Source organism: Colias croceus, chromosome 19 (assembly GCF_905220415.1).
Source record: "Colias croceus chromosome 19, ilColCroc2.1".
Taxonomy (NCBI): Eukaryota; Metazoa; Arthropoda; class Insecta; order Lepidoptera; family Pieridae; genus Colias; species Colias croceus.
Window position 1 is genome coordinate 9468313 of NC_059555.1, and position 23902 is coordinate 9492214.

The 23902-nt window shown below is 33.6% G+C and overlaps 1 protein-coding gene across 1 annotated transcript in view; it reads left to right on the forward strand.

The window, feature by feature from the left end:
- Positions 1–23902, forward strand: part of LOC123700327 (calcium/calmodulin-dependent protein kinase kinase 2) — an 80297-nt gene that overhangs the window by 44310 nt on the left and 12085 nt on the right. Inside the window, exons 2-4 of the mRNA XM_045647509.1 lie at positions 15227–15295; positions 17138–17324; positions 17617–17670. Of these exons, the coding sequence (XP_045503465.1) occupies positions 15227–15295; positions 17138–17324; positions 17617–17670 (310 nt within the window). The remainder of the gene's footprint in view (positions 1–15226; positions 15296–17137; positions 17325–17616; positions 17671–23902) is intronic.

Consider the following 23902-nt stretch of genomic DNA (forward strand, 5'->3'; position numbering starts at 1 on the left):
TCATGATACTTATTAGATTATTTTAATAAGCATAATACATTATTTTGTTACTTTTATAAAGCTTAAAAACGTCATATTATAGTCATTTTCGCTAGCGATTTAATTTATGTAAACTCCATGATGGATATGATGAAAATAAAATGTCCCGTATTCTCGACTAAAAACTACCGCTATCCGTATTCATATATTATGAAAAATAAAAAATAATATAATTATTATAGTTAATATTGAAACTTTTTTTATGTAATTTATTTAATAAAAAATTGAATACAATTTTTTGTCCATATATAACTTTAGTAGGCTTTAGTACTTTATGTAATAAAAGAATTTAAATAAAAATTAAAACTTGACTTCTCATTTATGTATATAGCCTACGTCACTACCGCCACTAACATAATAATTCAGATCATTGCAATGAAACCTCACAACTCAAAATCGGTCCAACGGTTTATACTGCAGGGCGTGTCAAAGAAATATTATACATACATACATACATAAACTCGAAAAACATAACCCTCTTTTTTCCGTAGTCGGGGAAAAATTTGGGAAATTTTTCAATATCTGGCAACATTACACGCACACAGAAGCACCGTGTACGTACAGTGCAGCGGCGAAATGACAGCACACATAGCTTTATTGAAAATGACGATAATTTTTTCGGTTTAGTTCGGCAACGCTCCATCTGTCTTTTATTTTGTAATCTAAGTTCGCAACTATTTAATTTATTTAAAAACAAACATTATGTTTATAATGAAACATCAAATGAATAACATTGCGATAAGCTGTGTTTTGTAAACACTTGCTTAAGATCTTAATTACTTCAAGTGAACTTGAGTCACCTTGCGAGATAATCGTAACAATACGCTACTTTACTTAGATATATCAAGTTATTTGCTTAAACTTTACAGTGTTGCGTGTAATTTATATACAGAGTTAGATAAATATTTTGCATGTTATATTTAGATGAGTAATCTCTTTTATAACTTCTTAAGCTATTTTTTATTTCTACAAGCATAAAGAAAAATGAAATTAAATATTACTTCGGTATTCAAGATTGAATCTTACTTACCTATTAAGTTAGGCATATTTATACAAAACTAGCTGTTCCCCGCGGTTCCGCCCGCAATGCTCCACTTCTGTTGGTCTTAGCGTGATGATAATTATATAGTCTATAAGCCTTCCTCGATAAATGGGATCTCTAACACCGAAATAACTTTTCAAATCGGACTAGTAGTTCACGAGATTAGCGCGTTTAAACAAACAAACTCTTCTGCTTTATAATATTAAGTATAGATATATCATATTTTTAAGAGGCATAAAATAACATGATATCCATATTTTTATGTTTATTGAGTACATATTATCATAGTGAGAATAAAAAGGCAGTAAAAGAAACATAAAATGCGTTGATAATATTGTTATAGTGTCACAGCATCATACAATAAAGTGCTGGTAGAGAATTGCCATAAAACTTTGTGATACAACCCTGATAGCTTTTGTTACTATATTATGTTGACCCTAGTTGCTCTTAATGTGATTATGTTTGAGTGTTGTTAATGCCCCATACCCCATTGAAGACACTACACTTAACTCACACAAACTCAAAACTTTTTTCTTCGTGTACAATTTCACATATTAACGCTTATAAAGTCTCTATATAAAGTCTCTCTAATCTACCGACTGTCGTTCTTATACTATTCACATGAATATCCTGATATTAAGTTATTTTTTTTAATTCAAACAAACATATTAGTACCGAATTCACTTACTAATTATAATAATTATTTATTGCTGCCTATCTAATATCTATACTTATAATGTCTTTCCACATAACTTATACATACCATTAATTTTCATATTTTTGGCACCCAAATTGTAACCTCAACCATTTTTACTCTTCCCTTTCACCAAAAAATGATTCATTTATACTCAAGCTAATTTTCATAACATTGCATGTAGAGTTATTGTTACGATGTGACAGTGTTGAGAATTAAACTGCTGTGTGGAAAATAGGTCACCTGAGAGCTGACAGGGATGTTTTGTACCATTTTGTTAAATGCTAAGGTTACATGGAGACGAAGCGGAAACATATCTATATGACTATTTTAATAAATTGACTTGTGATTTTGTATGGGTAAGCTTTGAATCTTTCTGTGAATACTTACCTACGTAATAATCATATTTAATAACTATGAAAACATTTATTGAACATTAAAAAACACTCAGATAAAATAAAACAAACATATAAGTATATTTATGAGTTCTTTTTTACGATTTAACTATACTAATTATTTACCACAATGATAAAAATTATTTAAGCGTAACTACTACTTTGCCAAATAAAAAAATTATCCCGGCTTTACCTAAAGCAAAAAATACAAAATGTAATAATATATTTAATAGTTTTATAAATGTCACCAAATTCAGCCCAACGAAAATAAACAACACTTAAAGAAAAACATATTTATTTCAAGCAAATATTGAAGGTAGAGCAACCTGGATAAATTCACATGAAACCAACGTTTTGATATCAAAATTAAATAATACCTAGAAATAGTAGGCATTAAGGACGTATTTACAAATTGACGCGCATCAATTTTAGGTATTGAGTCTTACTACTACACGTGCACGGCTCACACACACATCGAAATGCGCGAAGCGGCGAAATTATGAGTAAACTGACACGACTTGATAATTGAGCTTATTTTTATTGCTATGTTTTTTTTAACTTTACTTTGATTTGTAAAGTTTGTAACGTTGAATGGTCACAAAAGTAGATACCATTTATCTAATTTCATTGGACAGTGATTGTTTGGTAAACAAGTACTTGCCGAAGTGTACTTCGAAGACTGGTACTGGAACTCATAGACGAGTGGAGCTAGGTGTGCCGAGTTTGGGCTCGTTTTGTTAAAAAAATTATACTGCGTCCGTATAACAGGTATACCTGTTATCTATGGACGCAGTATAATTTTTTTTTAATTGTACCGATTTCGTACAAAATCGATATCTCAGGATCCTTAGGATCACAAAACAGGAAACTGTTACCAAAATTTAAAAAAGTCAACGCCATTTTGATTTTTTTTGTTATTGTACCGATTTCGTTCCAAATCGATATCTGAGGATCTCTAGGATCGCAAAACAGGAAACTGTTACAAAAATTTGAAAAAGTCAACGCCATTTTGAAATTTTCTGTTATTGTACCGATTTCGTTCAAAATCGATATCTGAGGCTCCCTGGGATCGCAAAACAGGAAACTGGTACCAAAATTTTAAAAAGTCAGCGCCATTTTGAAATTCTTTGTTATTGTACCGATTTCGTTCAAAATCGATATCTGAAGATCCTTAGGATCACAAAACAGGAAACTGTTACCAAAATTGAAAAAAAGTCAACGCCATTTTGAAATTTTCTGTTATTGTACCGATTTCGTTCAAAATCGATATCTGAGGCTCCCTGGGATCGCAAAACAGGAAACTGTTACAAAAATTTGAAAAAGTCAACGCCATTTTGAAATTTTCTGTTATTGTACCGATTTCGTTCAAAATCGATATCTGAGGCTCCCTGGGATCGCAAAACAGGAAACTGGTACCAAAATTTTAAAAAGTCAGCGCCATTTTGAAATTCTTTGTTATTGTACCGATTTCGTTCAAAATCGATATCTGAGGATCCTTAGGATCACAAAACAGGAAACTGTTACCAAAATTGAAAAAAAGTCAACGCCATTTTGAAATTTTCTGTTATTGTACCGATTTCGTTCAAAATCGATATCTGAGGGTCCCTGGGATCGCAAAACAGGAAACTGGTACCAAAATTTTAAAAAGTCAGCGCCATTTTGAAATTCTTTGTTATTGTACCGATTTCGTTCAAAATCGATATCTGAGGATCCTTAGGATCACAAAACAGGAAACTGTTACCTAAATTGAAAAAAAGACAACGTCATTTTGAAATTTTCTGTTATTGTACCGATTTCGTTCAAAATCGATATCTGAGGCTCCCTGGGATCGCAAAACAGGAAACTGGTACCAAAATTTTAAAAATTCAGCGCCATTTTGAAATTCTTTGTTATTGTACCGATTTCGTTCAAAATCGATATCTGAGGATCCTTAGGATCACAAAACAGGAAACTGTTACCTAAATTGAAAAAAAGACAACGTCATTTTGAAATTTTCTGTTATTGTACCGATTTCGTTCAAAATCGATATCTGAGGCTCCCTGGGATCGCAAAACAGGAAACTGGTACCAAAATTTTAAAAATTCAGCGCCATTTTGAAATTCTTTGTTATTGTACCGATTTCGTTCAAAATCGATATCTGAGGATCCTTAGGATCACAAAACAGGAAACTGTTACCTAAATTGAAAAAAAGACAACGTCATTTTGAAATTTTCTGTTATTGTACCGATTTCGTTCAAAATCGATATCTGAGACTCCCTGGGATCACAAAACAGGAAAATGGTACCGAAATTTAAAAAATTCGGCGCCATTTTGAAATTCTTTGTTAATTGACAGATTTCGTTCAAAATCGATACCTGAGGATCCTTAGGATCAAACTCAGCTCTGCTGGTTACGCTGGCAGAAAGATTCGACAGTTAACTGACATAGAAACTGCAAGAATTGTATATTTTGCTTCTTTACCAGCTGAATTTATTAAATTTTGGTACCAGTTTCCTATTTTGCGATCGTAGATCCTCAGATATCGATTTTGAAGGAAATCGGTACAACAAAGAATTTCAAAATGGCGCTGATTTTTTAAAATTTTGGTACCAGTTTCCGGTTTTGTGATCGTAGAGATCTTTAGATATCGATTTTGAACGAAATCAGTACAATAACAAAAATTTCAAAATGGCGTTGACTTTTTTTATTTTAGTAACAGTTTCCTGTTTTGTGATCCTAAGGATCCTCAGATATCGATTTTTAACGATATCGGTACAATAACAAAAAAATCAAAATGGCGTTGACTTTTTTAAATTTCGGTACCATTTTCCTGTTTTGTGATCCTAAGGAGCCTCAGATATCGATTTTGAACGAAATCGGTACAATAACAGAAATTTTCAAAATGGCGTTGACTTTTTTTCAATTTTGGTAACAGTTTCCTGTTTTGTGATCCTAAGGATCCTCAGATATCGATTTTGAACGAAATCGGTACAATAACAAAGAATTTCAAAATGGCGCTGACTTTTTAAAATTTTGGTACCAGTTTCCTGTTTTGCGATCCCAGGGAGTCTCAGATATCGATTTTGAGCGAAATCGGTACAATAACAACGAATTTCAAAATGGCGCTGGCTTTTTAAAATATTGGTACCAGTTACCTGTTTTGCGATCCTAGGGATCCTTAGATATTGATTTTCAACGAAATCGGTACAATAACAAAGAATTTCAAAATGGCGCTGACTTCTAAAAATTTTGGTACCAGTTTCCTGTTTTGCGATCCCAGGGAGCCTCAGATATCGATTTTGAACGAAATCGGTACAATAACAAAGAATTTCAAAATGGCGCTGACTTTTTAAAATTTTGGTACCAGTTTCCTGTTTTGCGATCCCAGGGAGCCTCAGATATCGATTTTGAACGAAATCGGTACAATAACAGAAAATTTCAAAATGGCGTTGACTTTTTTTCAATTTTGGTAACAGTTTCCTGTTTTGTGATCCTAAGGATCCTCAGATATCGATTTTGAACGAAATCGGTACAATAACAAAGAATTTCAAAATGGCGCTGACTTTTTAAAATTTTGGTACCAGTTTCCTGTTTTGCGATCCCAGGGAGCCTCAGATATCGATTTTGAACGAAATCGGTACTATAACAGAAAATTTCAAAATGGCGTTGACTTTTTTTCAATTTTGGTAACAGTTTCCTGTTTTGTGATCCTAAGGATCCTCAGATATCGATTTTGAACGAAATCGGTACAATAACAAAGAATTTCAAAATGGCGCTGACTTTTTAAAATTTTGGTACCAGTTTCCTGTTTTGCGATCCCAGGGAGCCTCAGATATCGATTTTGAACGAAATCGGTACAATAACAGAAAATTTCAAAATGGCGTTGACTTTTTCAAATTTTTGTAACAGTTTCCTGTTTTGTGATCCTAAGGATCCTCAGATATCGATTTTGAACGAAATCGGTCAATTAACAAAGCATTTCAAAATGGCGCCGAATTTGGGTTAAATTTAAAAATGATGCAGGCGAAGCTGCCGGCAAACCTGTAGTATTTTTATAAGTCGACAAATTCAAACTCAAACTCAAACATTTATTTATTCAATTAGACTTCTTCGAGAAGCACTTTTGAAACGTCAATACATATTTTTATCATTTACCACCGATTCGGAAAGCAGTATCTATGGAGAAGAATCGGCAAGAAACTCCATAGTTGCTCTTTTAAATCATTTCAGTATTACAATTTAATTTTACAAAATATGTAAGTAACCGTACGTATACTACGACACTATATTATTACATTAATTAATAAAACATATTTTGTAAATGCACCTGCAGGTCACTCCATCAAGTCCGGAGGTAAGGTCTCAACATAACTAACAAAATGAGCCCAAACTCGGCACACCTAGCTCTAACCATCTTTTAGTTCCAGTAGCAGTCTTCGAAGTACACCTGCAGGTCACTCCATCAAGTCCGGAGGTAAGGTCTCAACATAACTAACAAAACGAGCCCAAACTCGGCATACCTAGCTCTACTCGTCTATTAGTTCCAGTAGCAGTCTTCGAACTTTCGAAGTACACATGCAGGTCACTCCATCAAGTCAGAAACTAAATATGAAATTTATAATCCCACAAGTATGAAAAACTATAAATAAAATCTTTCCTTGGTGTGCCTTGGTTGTCGGTGCAGAATGCGTCAATGATCAAGTTTATTAGGTCAAATATTTTGTATACGTACAGCGATCTTTTCGTAAACGAGGAACTGCTTACAAGCGTCACAGCGTCTACTCACAAAGGCGTCCGAGCGCCGACTAAATTACTAAAATATTTCATTACAAATTTTATCAAGATAGTGACAAATAAAATAACCCTTATTTCAATGCAATAAGTATCACGCGTTACAGCTAAATATGTGAAAAAATAAGATTTGATTTTAATTTTTTTCTTAGCCTATTTGTAACATTTTGATAGTTTTATCTAGTACCTTTTTGAGTTAGACATGTCTACTTACTTAAAATATTTTTAAATAAATCAATTTGTTTTATTAAATACAAGAAAAATGCTCGTTTATTCAGCACGATATTGTCAATTTTGTGTGAAGAGGCAACGGAAATTATTTTTTTCAATATTATAAACCAAAATTTTCGACTTAAAAATTAGTACCACTTAAAGATTAAGGAGTAATCTATTTATGGTAATTATTAGTTAAATTTGGTTTTGTACTATTTCGCCGCAAAATGCACCGAAAAACTGCTTATTTTAGTCAGATTCGTAAACGCGTCCTTAACCTAGATGTTAGCTCAGATATTAGTTTACGGTAGCGTGAATATATCGTGGACGGACTTACTATATTAAGATTCATAAAATTATTAAAACTATAAAAAAGCTGTAATAAAATTAAAGCTTTTAATTACAGCTTTTAAGTTCTCATTTAATTTTGGTCACGTAATTCGCGTAAAAAACTAAATCTGTGAAAAAATCCAAATAAATAAATTTAAAGCTTCAATTGCTCACTTTTTGTAAGGAATTTAATTATAAGCTTGTTACTCAAGTCCATAAAAAATCCCAAATTTTTACCCAACCCTATAAAGTCTATGAAAATGTATATACTTAGCTTGCTATCCTTATTACCGTTACTTGCAAAAATTTAAAAAAAAAAACATTTCCTTAAAGCTTTAGTTACACATCAACAAAATCTAGGTAGGTGTATAATATTTGGTAATGCATTAAAATAAAAAAAATTAAACATGGTATAGTTGAATTATCATTAACTTAGGGCCGATTTTTCAATGCCCAGATAAACAGTCTAATAACTACCCCTCGAATAGATTTATTCAATTGCTTATCTAACTCATAACGGCTCGCCTATTTTTCAATCGTGATTTATTTGATGAATAACTATCTGACCAAATATTTCCATATTGGCAGCTCTGCTCTTGGAGTGGCGAAACAAACATATTAAATTAGTCAGGTTAGAGCGGGATAGAGTCAACTTGCAATATGTCAACAACCGTCATTATGACTCACGTCAGGAGTGCATTTTAAGTTTATCTTGTGTTTGATTCGAGTAAAGAGTTTTGATTAAATTTGTGTTAAAATTTATATATTTTACGATGGAAACGACATAAAGGCAGCGTCCGGCAAATTTTCAATGGCATGATCATCAGTAGGTACTATCAAAAACATCAATTTCAATATGATTTTAATTGATAATTATTTTATAGAAAGAGGCTTTATTGTAAAAATTCTACGCTCTATGTTATTACATACGAAAATATCCCAAATTTGACGCGTCAGTTGTCAACTCAAACGTCTAATCGTCGAATAGCACGCTATCTGGCCGTTGGAGCAGCAGATAGATTTATTCCTCAAATAACGTAGTTATTCGATAGATAAGTCCTATTCGTCTATTGAAAAATTGAATATTTTGTTAACTGAAGAATAAAGTCTATCTAGCTGTTTATCTGGGCATTGAAAAATCGGCCCTAAATAACTTTAAAAATATGTTAAAAATATATAACAACAATATGAAATACAGATAAACCATAAAACATAGGTCTAAAAGAATATTTTTCATGAAATTCACAGAACTAATATGAAACAGTCGTGATATATTACAGACTGTTTCTATTAACGCCATCTGTAGGATGTTTTATTGGAATAATTTGTAACCGAAGGTTAGAATAATTTCTAGACACGAAAGAAATTCAGGTCTTTTATTAGGAAGATTATATATTTTTGGGAATAATAAACTATAGGAACAGTAGATATTAATCTTTATTTAAAAATATAATAATGAAATATCGCTTTAAAAATATTGTTTTTCACTTTGAATTTCCACTAAAAGAGCCAAAGGAAACTTAAGTTTAGTTATCTTTAGGTTTTATCTGGGAAATTTATATAAAAAATAGACAAAGTGTCAGTGTTTTTATAAAACTATTTTATAACATAGAGTTCGTGTCTGCAGGAACGATGCGTCTGGAAAAATTAACGGTTAGATGGCTTATTAATATATTACATGGATTAAAAAATGTTTGATTTAGAATAAACTACGTAACAAAAGGTACATGGACAATGGAAATTGGTCTGTATCGAAAATAAAAAGGAAAACAAACTAGTTAATTGAAAGTTATTAAATTCGATTTCCAAGTAAGTCAAATGACGTATATAAAACCATATAAGTATATTGTTTTGAACCTCTAAACATAAAGTTAATAAATTTCTATTGTATTTACAACAATAATATAATAGGTAGGTAAGTAAGAAGTTGTCGGTAATAAAGAAATTCTCCATGAAAATTTAATCAGAAAAACATAATAGAGTCATACACGTGTTAATTATTATTTAATACTCTCATTTACAACTTAAACACTGCAGATGCATTTAACGTAATAATTTCAGAGAATTGTAGAAAACCTCAAAGGAAATTGAACACAACTCGGCGAATTCAAAGCGGTGAATAGTTAAACAGCTTAATGAATAAATTAAAACCTGCAGCCGCTGCATATTTAATTTACCAGCATAATATTTTATATTTAACTATGTACTATTTGGTACTATTATACCATTTTTCTTACTAATATTATAAATACGAAAGTTTGTAAGGATGTGTGTGTATTTGTTACTCTATCACGAAAATACAACTGAACCGATTACGATGAAATTTAGCACACATATAGAAGGTAACTTGGATTAACACATAGGATAGGATTTATCCCGGAAATCCCACGGGAACGGGAACTATGCGGGTATTTCTTTGAAAATGCGGGCGAAGCCGCGGGCGGAGAGCTATTAATATTATAAAGAGGTATGTAAATGTGTCTTTGTCTGTAGGTACTACTGATTTTGACTGACCGGTTGGCTTAGTTGGTAGTGAACCTGCCTTCCAAGCCAGAGGTCGTGGGTTCGAATCCCCGACCAGGGCAAATATTTGTGTGATGAACATAGATATTTGCTCTGTGTCTGGGTATTAATTATATATCTATATAAGTAATTGTTACATACATATTTTTATCAGCAATCTGGTTTCCATAACAAAACCGAAAGCTTAGTATGGGATCAGATCGAAAGTGTGAAAATTGTCTTGAAATATTTAGTAGATAATAATCCATGAACAATATTAAAAAAAAGTAAATCTCACTTCTTCATGTTAATGGTAGTCATAAAAAATTTAAGATATACTTTCAATGCCCCGCAATTTCACTCGCAAAGTCTTCGCAATTATTTTTCAGCTATTTTTCAAGCTTATTAAGCTTATAGGTACGTACGTTATTTTTACAGCATGTACACACACAGGTCAATATTAATGTTTAAACAAGAAATAAGTGTATATTTTCCATCCAAGAGAGTATTTTTGCTATAAATTTCTACGGAAGCTTGTAAATAGTTACGATGTCAGGAAATGGTCCGAGAGCCGACCGTAGTTTTATGTTCAACATCACATATTTATTTATTCGGTTCCTTTAGTAGCACTATAGAATAACTTATTTATAAGTAGATACTTTCATACCAATTTCCTCTGCACTATCTGTTTTGAAAAAATACATTTTTCATCTTATGCTAGGAATTACAATTTGCCAGGCATATCATACGAACTTCAAACTAATTATTATGAACAATTGATATGAAAATTATCATGATTTTTAAAAGCAACCTAGTTTAATAAGGTGTTTACGTTTCATAAATAAAATAGTGACAGAATGACATACCTACCTACCTATCTTAAAAAAATCAATTTTAATGAAAACTATAGTATAATTGTCATCTTAAAAAAATAGTAGGTATATGTTACATAAAATTCGTTATTTTAACCAAAGCCCACGTAAATCTCACATTCCCTTACTTAAATTCTAAATAAATAAAGCTGTATTGTTTCTCTTCGACAGAGGACGGTTGACATATTGCCTCAAGTTAAGTTGCTTACAGAAAATAAAAACACGCAATCCCTGTGAAAGTGGGTGCTCAAATATTTAAGAAGTCTATAAAAATACATTCAGCATCCTGTACTATGTTCGTAGATGTAGTAGACTAGATGCGACTCTATTTAGTCAAATATAAAATGTTTTATTTTAACACTAACACAATAATTGATTTGTTTGTTCAATCAAATGTTATATTGGTAAAATTATTTTTTTATAGCAAGGGTTGTTTAGTGAAATGAAATTCATAAGAATTTCACGTTTATAAATGAAATAAATTATTATTAATTTTATGAATATGTTAAATTTTTCGGTTCAAAATAGATTAATAATACCGTAGTTTATTATGACTCACCGTTACAATAGCTGCATTTCAAAATTGTGAGAAATAAGTTTTTAAAACTACTGCATTCGGTGACTTATAATCTCGTTTTCTGTATCATACTTTGTGAAAAATATGAAATAATATTTTTATCACTATACACGTTTAAAAATAAAACTGTTGGGTTTTAAAATGCTTAGTTAGCGGCTGTTTTATTAAATTACTAACTCGTGGCTTCGCGTGCGGTTGACGTTATCGCTATGCAAATTCCATCGCTAATTTCACCCCTTGAAGTTTTATTTTTGTGACTTTATCTGTTTTGAGATTCTAACTATATTTAACGTTATATAAATCTCCTGTTGTGTTTGTTTATTCTACTATAGATCAATATTATTTTGTAATTTAACACTTAAAGGTGCATTTAAATAAGTTTAAAAATACTGTTTGAAACCCAAATAAAATAATGAATAAATCGCGCTTGAAAACCGTGACCGGGATCTTCGAAGTTTATCCATATTAATCTTTTAGTATAAGAGAGGAAAAATTATGAAAGAATACACAGACTTTTATATTCTATTAATAGAGGGAGTATAGAGCTAAAAATCAATAAATTTGTAAAAAAAATATATTTAGTAAAGCTGGGCCACACTGCGGTATCCAGGTAAACATAAAGCAATGTCTATAACCATTGCAATATATTCTGAGATCAAATATTCAGGTCCGGGATCGCGGGAAGCCTCACTGCCTGGACTGCTTTATAGAATTTTATATAGCGCTCAATGTTTCAACATAGAGCCTCTTTGTGGGTACAGTAAATATGTATTTACACTATCTGAACATACATTTGGGGTTGTTTCCTCATTTAAATAGTTAAAAGTGATATTTTGAAACATGTAGTTAAAGTGTTGGTGAAAAAGAGTTCTGTACAGTCACGAGCAATAATATATGCCTAGGGGGCGATGTGCAAAAATATCTGTCACTAGAACAAATTCAATAATATCTGTCTGCCCGTATACAGCAAAAATATCTGACATTAGTAGGCAGCATAATAAAGTGGCATCAAAATTATGTGACGAATATGTACAGCAAATAATTGTGATAACCTCTCACAGCATAAATATGTGACGTCGCCTAGGAGGCAATAATATCTGACACGATTATATTTTCAGTTGAATTTAAAATTTACAAAACAAATAAATATTATTTACGTTATTTATTGTATGCATACTACATTTATGTCTAGATATATCATAATATTATATCACGATTAAATTGAAATATTCACTAAGTGATATATTTTCTATGATCTATCCGCGGATAGCATGTCACATTTCGAATTTATTTTGTTTTGTTTGACGTTAGCGGCTTTTGACATAATAATTATATACCTATGTCGCAGTCATCTGGTAGAATTTGCTATTTGATTGAATGACTGGCGCGTTCATTTCATTCATGGCGACATTTATTTAATGACTAAAGGACAACTCGTCAATTTCTAAACGTCATTTAGCACAGTAGTCGTTGGTCTGGATATGGTGGTGTGGTTGAGTTCGATATAATTTTTAAATACACAAAAATAGGCGCCAGCGCTGCTCGCAACCGTCTTCTTGTGGATAGTGTAAATTCTCAGCAACTTTTGTTTTTCAATGAACGCAATAGTCATCTATCTATACATATATAATAAATCTGTAGAAGGGTCAATTCTGTACATTGAAAATATTGAAAAAATAAATAGCAGGGGGTGTTACTGGATCGATACCAAACCCAAATATGTAATTAAAAAAATTTTTGTCTGTCTGTCTGTCTGTCTGTCTGTATGTTCAGGCATCACGTGAAAACTAACGGTTCGATTTCGATGAAACTTGGTATAATTATACCTTATTATCCTGGGCGTAAAATAGGATACTTTTTATCCTGGAAAAATACGCAGAAAAAATTAATCTTAATTTTTCAGTTTTATCCATAGACGTTGTTTTGTAGAACCGCGAACACACGTTGCGTATTATTATAGGCCTACCCGTATTTGGGTCCAATAGATATTTATAAGATGTCATTGTCAGAGTTACTCAAAATGGAGAAATAAACCATCCACGCGAAGACCGACATCCGCGCGGACGGAGTCGCGGGCGGAAGCTAGTTCAACAATATGCCGAGCCTTAATACATCCGAGCCTTACATCCGGATTATAACATAGCCCTTAGGCTATGTTATAATCCGCTAACTAGTTGGACGTTGAGTGACGGTTGCAAAATCAACGTTCGGCCTAGTCATTCAATTGAATATCGTCATTCAATGATCGCGTTAGACATATACCGGCGCTCTATGTTATAATATATCAAACATGTCATGGACGCCAGATATTATTGCCACCTAGTTGATGTCACATATTTATGCTCTTTGTAAGGAATCAATGCAAAATACAGAAATATGAAATTGTGTCAGATATTATTGCTTTCTAGTTGATGTCAAATATTTATGCTTTTTGTGAGGAACCAATGCAAAATACAGAAATATGAAATTGCGTCAGATATTATTGCCTCCTAGTTGATGTCAGGTATTATTGCTTCCTAGTTGATGTCAAATATTTATGCTTTTTGTGAGGAATCAATGCAAAATACTTAAATATGAAATTTTGTCAGATATTAATTGCCTCCTAGTTGATGTCAGATATTATTGCGTCCTAGTTGATGTCACATATTTATGATTTTTGTGTGGAATCAATGCAAAATGCAAAAATATAAAATTGTGTCAGATATTATTGCCACCTGGACGATGTCACACATTTATGCTTTTTGTGAGGAATCGATGAAAAATGCAGAAATATAAAATTGTGTCAGATAATATTGATATTATTGCCACCTTTTTTTTTAATAGTGGGGAAATCTTCCAAAGATACCCACGGCCCCCGGGGAAGGAGCCGTGGGTTATGTCGGATTCTTACCGACTAAAACCCCACTGTGTTCCGTCGAGCCGCTTTAATGATGGGGCCGCGGGTATTTGTTAGAATTCTTCCGCGACCCCCTCGGCGGCAGCCCATCTCCAGGCCAGACGCAAGCCAAGAACAGGAAAGGAGGTTTGCCTGCTCTTCCCTCCCGTTGGCAGCATGAGCGGAACACGTCTCAAGTCGCCTCACCGCACCGGACGATGGATTACATTCCCCGTTCCACCGCCCGGCATATTATTGCCACCTAGTTGATGTCACATATTTATGGTTTATATGAGGAATCACATCGAAATATAGATATATAAAATTGTGTCAGATATTATTGCCTCCTAGGTGACGTCACATATTTATGCTGTGTGAGGTTATCACAATTATTTGCTGTACATTTTCGTCACATAATTTTGATGCCACTTTATTATGCTGCCTACTAATGTCAGATATTTTTGCTGTATACGGGCAGACAGATTTTATTGAACTCGTTCTTGTGACAGATATTTTTGCTAATCTGCAAATAGTAATATATTTATGCTTCTGACTGTACCATGTACTATTGTCACTGGGAAGATAAAATAGTAATTATTTAAAGGAAATTTTCCTGTTATTGTCCTTTATCTATACGTATGATCTCCCCAATTTCAAAAACTAATAATGTCATAAAATCTATAACCACAGATCATATAATGCTTACCGCCCGCGGCTTCGCCCGCTTTCTCTAAAACGATTTGAGATTTAAACTGTCCTATCTCTCAAGTTGGATCGAACTGCACATGGTGTGCGAATTTTATTATAATCGGTTAAGTGGTTTAGGAGTCCATTGAGGACAAACATTGTAACACGAGATTTATATATATTAAGATTATACTGGTACGAAGTATCTATAATTTATGCTATTGTTACAGACATTCAGCTGTCGACGTAGTCGGTGAAGTTAAAAGGGACCAGCGATGGCAGCAAACAGACGGAGACAGGTAAACTAATATGTATGCATATTAGCCATACTTAACTATTATGATTTATTTAGAGAACATCATTTATAAAGGTTATCACTACATAGTATAAAACAAAGTCGCTTTCTCTGTCCCTATGTCCCTTTGTATGCTTAAATCTTTAAAACTACGCAACAGATTTTGATGCGGTTTTTTTTATTGATAGAGTGATTCAAGAGGAAGGTTTTAGTATATAATTTATTAGGTTTTAGACAAAGCGGGCGAAGCCGTGGACGGTAAGCTAGTATATTATATCCTAGACAGCTGGTCACATCTTAAAAGTCTTCATCAGTTTAATTGTATTGCAGTAAGTATGTTATTTTAATTACACATTTTTTTAATTGTATTTAATATTTATCTTCTTCTTTGCGACATGTACCTAATCCAAATTTTATATTATAAATACGAAAATGTCTATCTTTGCTTGACACTTCAATCACTGAACCGATTTGGATGAAAATTGGTACAGAGATAGCTTTAGATCTGAGAAAGGACATAGGATAATTTTATCCCGAAATTTCCACAGGAACGTGAACTATGTGGGTTTTTCAAAGCTAAAATAGGATATTAATTGTTCGTGATGAAAATAATCAATGATCTATGTACTTTATGAAATCTATTTCGCAGAATTATTGCGCTTTCAAATGTGTAATTCTATTAATAGTTGATTGATTTTAATGCGGTTTAACTGAAATTGAATGTAAGGGTTTTGGATAGTAATTAATAACTCAATAGTTGCAGAGAATTTCATTAATTTTGGAAATGCAATCAAAACCTTGACATGATGATTAAAACACAAAGAAAAGTTTATTAAAAGTACAAAATTTTAAAAGAGCAACTATTTAGTTTCTTGCCGGTTCTTCTCCATAGATACTGCTTTCCGAATCGGTGGTAAATGTTAAAAATATGTTACGACAATTGAAAAGTGCTTCTAGAAGAATTCTATTAAAATAAATGTTTGAGTTTGATTTGAAAATAAATTTGAGGTTTTTGATAAAAAATGATACAGGGTTGTTATCAGCATAGTGATCATTATAATTACTTCATGCCTTTGATTAAAATGGAGAATTTACTTAGAATCATTTACTTACAATCCAAATAATTAGATAACCCAATATTTCATTAAAAAGCCAATTCTGCAAAGTATAAAGTATTTGACAATGGACAAATTTGATTTAAATTTTCTGCGATTCCTCTCAATAGGTACAACTTCTTCCAGTGAATGTAAATGAATAAAGTCTTTACAAAAAAGAATATAAGTACTTCTTATTAAATTAAATTGAATGAAGATAAATTTGATTATAAATTTTCTCTCTCAGTAGATTCGGCTTTCCAAAGGTGATATATAAATTAGTTGCTATTTGAAATAAGTTATATTCGCAAAACCCACGCAAAACCCATTAATAATAATTTTTTAAACTGACACTGCTCAAAAATGTATAAATAAATAACACAGATTTTGAATCAAGACATATTATATCTTAGTGCAAATATGAAATTGTAAGTTGATGAACACCTCTCTTATTCATAAAGCAGACCCGCCTGTGTTACGTTTCTAATTGTGGAAAGCGAAACTACACATGGTTTAAGTGATTTTGCTTAATATCACTGTAATTTGTGAACTGTTAAATATATAAAAATAGTATTACATAAGTACATTAGGTATATGTTATGTTAATGGTAAACGTAAAACGTCGCGATTGTTTCATGATGACTCAGGTGTTCTATGATCATTGCATCTCAGCCTGTCACATATTATATGAATCTACATTCTACATATTCATAAATTTGACTCTATAATTCACAAATATGTAATCTCTCCAGACTATCAGCCTACCCAAGCGGTGACCGCTCGACTCTGCTGCGCGCGCACGCAGCCAAGTCAGCGGAGTGCAGCCAAGGCTCGCCACGTCCTCGCCGCACGCCGCGCGAGTCGCGGCGCGTATCGCTCGCGCAGGCGCCGGGCTACGTGCAGCTCAACCAGTACCGCCTGCTGGAGCCTATTGGTCAGGTCTGTACAACTGTCAACCTAAACAGGCGTTGACAGGTAGACTCTGCTGCGCGTGCATGCAGCCAAGTCAGCAGAGTGCAGCCAAGGCTCGCAGCGCCATAAATTTAATGGTAGAAGATTGAAGCCTTAACACAATTTTAACAATTACCATATTTAAAACTATGAATGATAATAGAATAAAACCATTTTACCATATTTATTTTACCAACAAGCAACCAACCCACAAATAGATAACAAATTATCTGATGAATATAAATTATCAACAATAATTAATATTGTTCAATGATTTCAGGGTTCATACGGGATCGTCAAGCTAGCATATAATGAAGAGGATGACACACATTATGTATGTATAATCCTTTAAACATTTCAATATTTTTTGTCGTTTAAAATAAGCTTCTTTTTTCCTAAACATTAACCAAAAGTTAAAAGTCCTTATTCCTTTCCTTAGTTTCCTGCCTTTAGAACCTGTAGATTTTAAACCTTATTAGAAATTTTAAAATTAATAAGTATGTTCTATTTTCACGTCCAACTGTTCGAACTAATTTTAATGAAACATAGAAATAGAAGTAGATTAGACCACGAAGGAAATAGGACACAATTTATCGGGATAACAATCTGCAAGGGAGTAAAATACGATAAAATTATGAAATAGCAGCGTCAGTTCAATTGCACGTAGGCGAAACGTGGGCAGAAACCTAGTTATTGTTTACTAGTAGCTCGGTTATACCAATAAACGTTTGAAATTAAGGCGCGGAATGGAGTAAAACCCAGCTCTAGCCGTTTTTTGTACTGTTTTCTGGAGCTATCTCCTTCTTATCCAAAAGATATATCAACTAAATAAAAATACATTAAATTTCTACATATTCTTGGCTCAAAAATGGTAAAAGTGTTTTGTAATTTTTTTGACTTAAAGTTTAATTAATCTCCTCCCAAAGAAATCCCAGAAATTAGAAATAATTATGTATACCGTGTATCTCCTCTTAAACTAATGATTCTTTTGTTTTGGTATTTACACTATTGGATAGGCAATTTCATTACGAAAATAATGGTAAGAATTTTTTTTGGATAGGACCTAAACTAGATTTTATAAACATTTTATTCAAAATTTTGGGCGTATTCGCAACTATATCTCTTGCGCTTGTATGGGAGAATGGAGATTCAGTCGGCCGCTAGGTCTCGAGGGTGAAGCTTGTGTCGTTTGTCGCCGTGAGCGTCACATGACAATCACGTGACCCATCACCCATGTTTATTCGAATCTACGAATATCAAACAATAAGCGAGGAATAGACGCTACTACTATTAATTTATAGTGAGATTTTAGAAATCATCAATAATATAATAACTGGTCAATGAGCTTTAGTTATTATAATTATAATTATAATTATGATATTATGTATTTAGTTTTTCAAACATTCAAATGCTTTATAAATATAATTTTTTTAATAATCGAAAATATTTTATAAAAATTATTATTGTATTTTTTAACATTTTACTTTTTAAATTTTTAGTGAGGTATTAGGATTAGACAAACAACATTTTAAGTTTTAAGTATACTACTTTTTGTCATGGGTGTCATTTTCATGGTTTTTGCGGTAGCTATTACCCAATATGAGGTCAAACTAAAATCCAAGATGGCGCCGATAAAAATTTTACATCTTTTTGTCATGGGTGTCATTTTCATGGTTTTTGCGGTAGCTATTAACCAATATGAGGTCAAAATTAAAACCCAAGATGGCGCCGACGATAATTTTACATCTCTTTGTCATGGGTGTCATTTTCATGGTTTTTGGGGTACCTATTAACCAATATGAGGTCAAAACTAAAATCCAAGATGGCGCCGAGAAAAATTTTACATCTTTTTGTCATGGGTGTCATTTTCATGGTTTTTGGGGTACCTATTAACCAATATGAGGTCAAAATTAAAATTCAAAATGGCGCCAACGAAAATTTTACATCTTTTTGTCATGGGTGTCATTTTCATGGTTTTCGGGGTAGGTATAAACCAATATGAGGTCAAAACTAAAATTCATGATGGCGTCGACGAAAATTTTAAATCTTTTTGTCATGGGTGTCATTTTTATGGTTTTTGTGGTAGCTTATATTATGAGGTCAAATCTAAAATACAACCAGGCGCTGACAAAATTTTGACATTTTTTCGAAATGGATGTCATTTATGTGGTTTTTCTTACAATCGTTTACATATTAATCGAACAGAATTCAAATTATGTGGTTCAGGTGTAGCTTTTTGAAGTGAAAGTTCTATAGGCACGTTGAGAGTAAAATTTCAAGGTCGCGTCATGGTAATACTGTCACGTCATGGAGTAAGGCGGCGATTTTCGTATCTATGAATCTTACCAAAGAAGTTTCACTTCTGACATGTGTTCTCGGCTCACGCGCTCTTTTTTATTTTATTCTCTTCGTTTTAGTATATTAGATGAACTCTATTTTAAACAAAGTTGAGCGAATACAGTTAAAAAGCGAATATCTGTCGTAATATTAACACAGATTTGCGTTTTACATTACATTTTTATATATGTATTTCAATAATAAATGCTCTTTAAAATGATGATTTCTCCCGTAATATATAGGATTCGACTATACATATAGCAAATTTGAGTATAATTTACACCGTGGCTCAAATAATATCACAAAATTCGCTTTCGTGATAGATCTTGTTTTTGATACATAAAACAAGGCCTTGGAAGCGAAATTTTCTCCTTTAAAGTAAACTAAAACAAAATAACAAATACAAGCTATATAGTCGAATTCTTGAAAATGACACCCATGACGAAAAGATGTAAAATTTTCGTCGGCGCCATCTTGAATTTTAGTTTTGACCTCATATTGGTTAAAACCTACCCCAAAAACCATGAAAATGACACCCATGACAAAAAGATGTAAAATTTTCGTCGGCGCCATCTTGAATTTTAGTTTTGACCTCATATTGGTTAATGGTACCCCAAAAACCATGAAAATGACACCAATGACAAAAAGATGTAAATTTTTTCTCGGCGCCATCTTGTAGGTAAGTAATGTGACGAATATAATAATATTTATTTCATTCCGACCGTTTCTCGGAATAACATACATTTTCTTAGAATTGTATACAATGCCGGATTTAATACATTGCCGGTAACATAATATGTATGACAATTCTTAAAAAGTATTTTATGCGTTTCTTAAAAAGCTTCGATATTGCATACAATTCCTAGGGGTGTTATAAAACACTCACACTTTTTTAAGTTGGTTGAATATACTAACATACTTTACGCTGTCGCACTAGACTATTAAAGGTTTATGTATTTGTGTATAAAAGTTGGTGTATTTAAGGTTTTATTTACATTCATGTATATTTATTTCAACTAGAAGTCCTTCAAACAATTTGGCGACAGTTTTTGTAGAACATTTGAATGGGATTGTGTATTTAAAGAAATATAAAAATATCACCGAATGATGATCATTACAGAGTACCATCAATTTTGATTCATTTTAAAAATTTAATATAAAATTTATCCATATGACTATAATTTAACTCTGAATTGGTAAAGACCAAAATTATGTGTATGCACCATTATAATTTTTTTCTATAAAAAAATATTTTAATTGTATGCCATGTCTGTTACTTCTGAGCTCTGTGAATTTTACTTGTATTTGAAACAGTTCACGCGGATGCGCGTTAGGTGGCGCAAGAATTATTTGCGAAGTATTGTAGAAGCGGCGGATAGCTGTGGTTCGGGAAAGAAGTGTGAATGCTCAAGGTCACTCGCTCAGGGAACGACCTTAAAAAATAATTCTAAATGCTAGATAATTTATGCGATAACTGAAGATATTTTTTATTTTTCCTCCTTAACATTTTAACTAATTTCTTTTTTCATTTAACAGTGATACGTAAATGAAAGGCGGGCTTCAACGACAGACTGATTTATTACAAAAGAAATAGATTTACCCTCAACCATAATAATTAATTTGTAACTTATTCTAAACTACCGTTATTACACTCCTCCGCAACAAGATCACAATAACATAATATAGTACAAGTAATTAACACACAACTTAAAAGACACAACAGTAATTAACATACAAACTTAAAAGACAGCTTGGAACATAATAAACATAAAGAAACGCCTTGATCGTACAACTATACATATAAATTATAAATACCATAACCCAAATTACATATACTTAATATAATATAAATACTACTAGAACCTAAATTACATATACTTCGTTACAATAATTTTTTTGCTCGATTAATTGCACGCAGTGCACGAGCGGACATTTGTGATGTCTCAGGGCTAACCTGCGACGCCGTTGGTGCCGCCTCTACGCGGGCCGGTGGGGACAGCCCTGCAGTCTCTGACTGGTGATTTGTTTCGTCATCACTGTCTGCGTCTTCCCACGTCTCCCCCTCGAGTTTTTTACCGCCCTCAAGGTCACCCGCGTCGTTTGCACAGGTGGCATTTGTTCGTGTTAACGAGAACCTATTTCTCGCGGATATTATTTGATCGACGTGCCTTCGCCACTCGATGCCGTTTCCTAACTCGACTTTATATGAAACCGGTCCTGTCTTTTTAGAAACAGTGCCCTCTACCCACTTATCTTCCTTAGACCTATAATCCCTCGCGAGCACAGCATCCCCTACGCTAAACTCCCGTAGCTTCGCCGAACTGCGCGCGATTTGCTTTTCCTGTTTATCGCGAACCGCAGCCGCCACGTCGGGTCGCAATGCGTCCAGGCGACTGCGTAGGCGTCGTCCTTGTAGTGCTAATGCTGGTGATATACCCGTCGTGGCGTGCTCACAATTGCGATATTTAAAAAGAAATTTATTTAGTGCTGTGCTCACGTCCTCGCCTTCAAATAACGCTCTTTTAATTGTTTTTTTAATTATTTTAACGGCGTTTTCCGCCGCCCCGTTCCCTTGTGGCCGATAAGGGGCCGAAGTCGTGTGCCTAATACAATTATTTTTACAATAAGTCTTAAACTCATACGAAGAAAAGGGTGGACCGTTATCAGTTACAAGTTGCGATGGTAGACCGAACCTTGCGAATATGCCTCTCAAAACTTTTATAGTGAAATCAGCATTCGTATACCGCATTGGATAAGCTTCAATCCACTTAGAATGTGCGTCCACTAAAATTAAATAGCGTACACCCCCGCAATCTGCAAAATCTGCGTGAACGCGCTGCCACGGGTGCAGCGGGAGCTCCCACGGGTGCAGCTGAGCTCGCGCCGGCGCGTCCAGCACCGAGCGGCACGCCGAACACGACCTACATGTTTCCTCAATATCCTTATCTAAACTCGCCCAGTATACATAATTTCGTGATAAAGTTTTCATTTTATTCATACCAAGGTGCCCTTCATGAATCTCCTCTAAAATTTTGTTTTGTAAAACGTAAGGAATGACTATTCTATATTTATATATAACGCACCCCTGTTCAACCACAAAATCATGTTTTCTAGCAAAATAAGGTTTCTCCTCATCGCAACTCGGACTAAGCGGCCAGCCAAAAAGAATATACCGCTTAATTTTACACAATAAGTTGTCACGTTCCGTTTCCGCAGCGACATCGCTGTAACAAACAGGTAATGCGTCCGCAACTAAATTTAAATAATCTACTGAATCTGTAATGTGACCCTCTCGTGCTAACGGTAACCTCGATAACGCATCAGCTGGACCGTTGTCCGCTGACCTAACAAATTCAATTTTAAAATCGTATGCAGCCAGACGCGCTGCCCATCGCTGCAAACGGCTCGCTGCCGTCTGCGGAATACCGCCCTTACTGCCAAAAATATATGTTAGTGGTTGGTGATCTGTGCGTAATGTGAATCGTCTACCGAATAAATACTGGTGGTGTTTCGTTACACCGAACAAAATAGCGAGCGCTTCTTTGTCCAGTTGGCTGTAATTACGTTCAGCCGAGTTAAGCGTGCGCGACACACAGCTTACCGGCCGCTCGCTGCCGTCCGCGTAGCGATGCGCCAGCACAGCGCCCATCCCGTACGCGCTACTATCCACCGCCAATACTAACTCGCGTCCTTCCTCGTAATGTGCCAAACACCGTTCATTTAAGAGTGATCGCTTTGCCTCATTAAACGCTTCCCTACAGTTTGAATCCCATTTCCAGTTCACGTCCTTTTTTAATAAATTATGTAAAGGTTGTAATATAGTACTTAAATTAGGAATAAATCGACCGTAATAGTTGAGCATGCCTAGGAAACTCTTAAGTTGCGAAACATTATTAGGTGTGGGTGCACTGGAAATAGCTTCCAACTTTTCTGGATCCGGCCGTAATCCCTCCTTATTTATAATAAACCCTAAATATTTCACATAATCTTGCAAAAATTTACATTTACTTAATTTAACAGTGAGCCCCATTTCCCGTAACCGTTCGAGCACTAATTTCAAATTTTTCATATGTTCCGAATTATTAGAACCCGTTATACAGATATCATCTAAAAATACGACACATCCCGTCACTCCCCGGAGGGTTTCTTCCATTAATTTTTGAAATTTTTCGGGTATACAAGATAAACCGTACGGGGTGCGCCGGTATGCAAACGTGCCCATATGCGTA